At 49.1% G+C, this 4,864-nt stretch overlaps 1 protein-coding gene across 1 annotated transcript; it reads left to right on the forward strand.

The window, feature by feature from the left end:
* The first annotated feature begins 593 nt into the window (after positions 1-593).
* LRATD1 (LRAT domain containing 1) lies at positions 594-3,452 on the forward strand. Its single transcript, XM_050951060.1, has 2 exons — positions 594-779; positions 1,424-3,452. Exon 2 carries the CDS (start codon positions 1,461-1,463, stop codon positions 2,313-2,315), a length of 855 nt encoding a protein of 284 aa, XP_050807017.1. The 5' UTR covers positions 594-779; positions 1,424-1,460; the 3' UTR covers positions 2,316-3,452.
* The last annotated feature ends 1,412 nt before the right edge of the window (positions 3,453-4,864 follow it).

The raw sequence follows: 4,864 nt of genomic DNA on the forward strand, positions 1-4,864 counted from the left end.
AAAGGCAAATCAATCAAATCTCTTGTTGTTGTGAAGCCTGGTGAACATCTGAGCTCCTCCAGCAGACCTGCTAAGTATTTACAGTTGAAATAACTTTCTTTTTATATAATACAGCTTTCCATTGAAGTCATACCATGCACCTTATTTCAATAACCTTTTCTTTCCCTTATTACTTTCCTGTCCCATAACCTGGGTCTAGTAGCTGCTGCTTGAGGGTCTCCCAAGAAAGCAAGGTATTGTCCTATAGGGCCTGAAAATGAAGAATAAACCTGGAGAGTGGTACCAGTCTATCATGGTATTATGCAGATTCTTGACTTGAAGCATTGCCTGGCTGTTCTGGCCACAGCTGGGGGCCGGAGGGGTTCTGCACAGCCAAGCTCTCGGGGACGATGCTCTGCCCCTTTGCAGCCTGACCAAGCAGCCAGGAGCGGTGGGGGCCTGGCGGAGCAGCAGAGGGAATGTCTAGAATCCCACCCAGGGCCGGTGATTGACACCCCTGAGGCTCGCTCGTCTTGCCAACCTCAAAGCAAAGCAGCCAATGAGCTCCGCACTGGGCGGGTGCAGGGCTCCGGAGCCGCCGGTACTTAGACTCGCCGGTGCTGGGGGCAGCCCAGAGCGGAGCGGGGCTGTCCAGGGGAAGGCAGAGCGCGTCCAAGGAGCCGGAGCTCAGGGAGCGGCAAGGGCACCGGGCATGACGCTGCTCACCTGCTGTGCGGCTCCCATGGGGACGAGAAGACTTTAAGGGAGTTGGGCGCTTGGCTGGAGCGGGGCGATCACGGGTACGGAGCGCCCGGGGGGTCGCTGTCAGGAGGCTGGTCCCAGCGGGGCAGGGCGGGAGTTGGAAGGGGGCAGGCGGAGTGTCACGGCTCGGCTCCCGGGAGCCAGACGCTGCCCTGCCGCGCTCCCCGTGCAGCCCCGCCGAGCCGGGCGGAGCGTGCTCCGCTGGAGCTACGGGTGCGAGCCGGGACGCTCCCAGCTCCAGCCACCCTGCGCCCTTCTCCCCCCGGCCCAGAGGCTCTGCGGTGAACTTTGCCCTGCCCAGGAGCCGGCGGGGACCCTGGAAGCGGGACAGGGTTCGGATGCCGGCCGGGAGTCCCCCGGGAGAGCTGAGCCCGCTGCACGCGGCTGCACCCCTGTGGCATGGTGCGGGTGCCCCCTGGACGGCTGCATGCCCGAGCCACGCGTGTAACGCTGACACCGGGCAGGGCGCAGCCCCAAGGGGCACAGGGACAGGGGAGGGAGGGTTCTCCTAACGCGGGGAGTGGGGACGCGGTCAGGGAGGAGAAATCACTGAAACTCTGTGCCTGGATTTTTTTGTTGTTGTTGTTCTTCCTCCTCCTCTCCCTTTTCTCCTTCTTGCCTTTCTCCCCTTTCCCTCTCCCTGTCCTGCCTTTCTCCTCCCTCCCCCCCCCCCCCCCCACAGACCTGGCGATTCCTGGCCTCGCCTTGCCCTGTCATTGATGGGAAATCAACTGGATCGCATCACCCACCTGAATTACAGCGAGCTGCCGACCGGAGACCCCTCGGGGATCGAGAAGGACGAGCTGCGGGTCGGGGTGGCTTACTTCTTCTCGGATGAGGAAGAGGACCTGGACGAACGAGGCCAGCCGGACAAGTACAGCGTGAAGGGCTCCAGCAGCCCTGGCCAGGAGACCCCCACCCACCACCATCAGCTGGTGCTGAACGAGACCCAGTTCTCCGCCTTCCGCGGCCAGGAATGCATCTTCTCCAAAGTCAGCAGCGGCCCCCAGGCTGGGGACCTGCGCGTCTTCTCGGTCTCGGCCCTGCCTGCCCTCTGCAAACCGGGAGACCTGCTGGAGCTGCTCTACCTGGGGCCATCCGACCACCCACCCCCACCCCCGCAATGGGCAGTCTATGTGGGCAGCGGGCAGATCATCCACCTGCACCAGGGCCAGATCCGCCAGGACAGCTTGTACGAGGCGGGCTCTGGCAACGTGGGCCGGGTGGTGAATAGCTGGTACCGCTACCGCCCCCTGGTGGCAGAGCTGGTGGTGCAGAACGCCTGCGGGCACCTGGGTTTAAAAAGCGACGAGATCTGCTGGACTAACTCGGAGAGCTTCGCCGCCTGGTGCCGGTTCGGGAAAAGGGAGTTCAAAGCCGGGGGGGAGCTGCAGGCTGCTGCCGGCACCCAGCACCAGCAGCAATATTATCTCAAGATCCATCTGGCTGAGAACAAGGTGCACACCGTGCGATTCCACAGCCTGGAGGATCTAATAAGGGAGAAGCGCAGGCTCGATGCCAGTGGTAAACTGCGAGTGATCAAAGACCTGGCTATAGTGGATGGGAAAGAGTAACGAACAAGGGAGGGACAAGGTGCTCCCTTCTTTCCCTGGCTTGACGAGAGCTGCCTGCCACAGACAGACCAGGGGCTGCGCTCTCTGGTGGGATGCAATTTAAACCGGAATCCATGGCAACATTCCAGAAAACCAGCATTTTTCTTACCCCCATAGCCAGTATTTGGTTTGGCTTTTAATGAAGGAGGAAGGAGAGGAGAAGCAAAGAAGGGTATGTGTGGAAGAGATTTACGAAGTATGTGGACACAGTCTCTCCTGTCCATCGATGTTGGCCATTCTAGCAACATGCTAATAAAATTTCAAATTGAAATTCTTTAATTTATTTTCATGGCTTTAATCCATGATACCTTTTAAACATTTGGGGCCATAGAAGCAGATTTAGCTAAAGAGTTTTTAGCTAACAGCATTTACCTGTCAAACAAACAAACTGTCTCAAATCTTCTGCTAGTTCTGTGGGGTGAGAGGAGGTTCTGTTTGTTTTTATTTCTAAATGCATCTTGTAGCCAGAGCCCTAGTTTTAGTCCAGTAAACTATAGCAAGGTATTAATCAGGTGTAAGTGTTTTTTTACCTTCCTCTGGCAGAAATTGATCACAAGTTTAAAAATCTGTTCTCTCCTCCTTTTTTCCTTCCTGTATGCAGTTCTTTCTGCTAGATGTTCTCACAATACCACTGTCCTACTCTTTTTGAAAATAGTAAGAGTTTGTGAGCAGCTGTTTTCTTGAGCCCAAAGCCATTCTGAAGCATTAAATAAATGATGGAGAGTATTTTGGTGAGCAATTTACATACATGCTTTTCCAGAGAGCAATCCTGCAAGGTCTCCTGCTCTAGGTTTGCCTTTGATCCCACAGAGCCACTACACCAGTACTCGGAGATTACTTTCCACCTCTTTATACACTACAAAGAAGCAAAAATAGAATGGAGTTTGGCATGCTGAGTGTTCCAAACAATAGCAATGTGACCAAGTTTACCTTGCATTTCTAAATCCAATTAAAGAAAATTAGGCTTAGTCTAAATCCAGAAGTCCAGAGTTGCATAAAAAGATACCTTTTATGTCATGAGATCAATGCATTATTTTTGTATTTCAGACCCATTCCACGTTCATTCATTGATTCTCAGTCCTGAAATAAAAAGATCATAACATAGCTGATTTTATATATGTAATCAGCTATCATTCTTAAGTATACGGGGACATTCCTAAATCTATTATTCTTTTTTTATTATGTTGAGCAGCATACAATTTGTAATGACCAAGTTATTTTTTGCTTATATTGATACTGGAAAGAAAATGCATTTGGTTTTGGTTTTCCCCTCTCTATCAAGTAACAGATGGCAGAATTATTGTATATACACTCCACCCTCTCTGATATACTGAATCTTGGCTCCCTTCTTTATTAAACAACATCATAAGCAACCTTGTTGCAACAGTACTTCATTTTAACAAACAAAGCATTTGCCTTCCATGACTGATGTTATGAGGATGGAGTGTACTTTACTAGAAGACAGATGTCAACATTTGTTTCACATAAGACATCTGTTTAAAAAAAAGAAACCTTATAACTGAAGGTCATGTAACAGGTTTTATATTTGCTTATATGCTTGATGAAGTTATTTGGCAATAAAATGAAGTGTTTCTTTTTTCTTTTTCTTTTCTTCAAAGCACTGATGGTTACTACAACACCGTGTGAACAACTTACTTTGGTGGGAGGAATTTTTAGAAGTGAATTTCTACCCACATCAAACAGCTGATCAAATGGCTTCAAATTCTCACAAAACACCTTTTAACAAATGTGTAATATTTTACATATATTTTGATCATATTTATTGGCTGATAACTGGCCTTATCAATAAAGAACAGCAGACGCCTTTACATTTATTGTATGGCATCCTAGGTGGACTTGAAATTGAGTACATTCATACTGTAAGTTTCCCTAACATTGAACAGCTACTATAGTAGTTACTATTTCCCCCCCCCCCATTGGTGAGTTTAGTTCTCTCTCTCTACAGCTGTGAAATTAATGTTAAGGCAGGAATGAAATGTATAGTAGCAAGATTTATATTCACAATAATAAGTGAAGTTTTGTTGAGCAGGTGATAAGATTAGGGATGGCATTATTATTATTTAATATCTATACTGCATTAGTGCTCAAAAGTGCCATATGATACTTGGTGCCATGCCAAACCACAGGAAGATGCAGTCCCTGCACCCAATACACTTAAAGTCTAAAGAGACAAAATAATAAAGGGTAGGGGGAAAGAATGGTGGCACAGGTTTAGTTACTGGTAGTTACATTTCTTTTTCTTTTTTATTATGGTGCAAGGGTAGAGTGAGGGGGAATGACAGGAGGGAGGAAATACATGGGGAGCAGGTAAGTGGGATATTTAGGAAGATGAGTTTGCAGGTTCTCCATATTTGACTTTTTGACTTCTGGAGCTAGATCCTCGTTTCCCTAAACGGCCTTGCTATGAATAATACAGGATCAGAAGCAGAATCCTTATCTAAGCAGCCTGGCACATCCCCACTAATAGGAACTGCATAGTTTATGATGTA

The sequence above is a fragment of the Gopherus flavomarginatus genome, chromosome 4 (assembly GCF_025201925.1).
Source record: "Gopherus flavomarginatus isolate rGopFla2 chromosome 4, rGopFla2.mat.asm, whole genome shotgun sequence".
NCBI classification, from domain to species: domain Eukaryota; kingdom Metazoa; phylum Chordata; order Testudines; family Testudinidae; genus Gopherus; species Gopherus flavomarginatus.

Excerpts from the sequence above, each read along its gene's own strand:
- LRATD1 (XM_050951060.1), top strand. The coding sequence starts at position 1,461 with ATGGGAAATCAACTGGATCGCATCACCCACCTGAATTACAGCGAGCTG.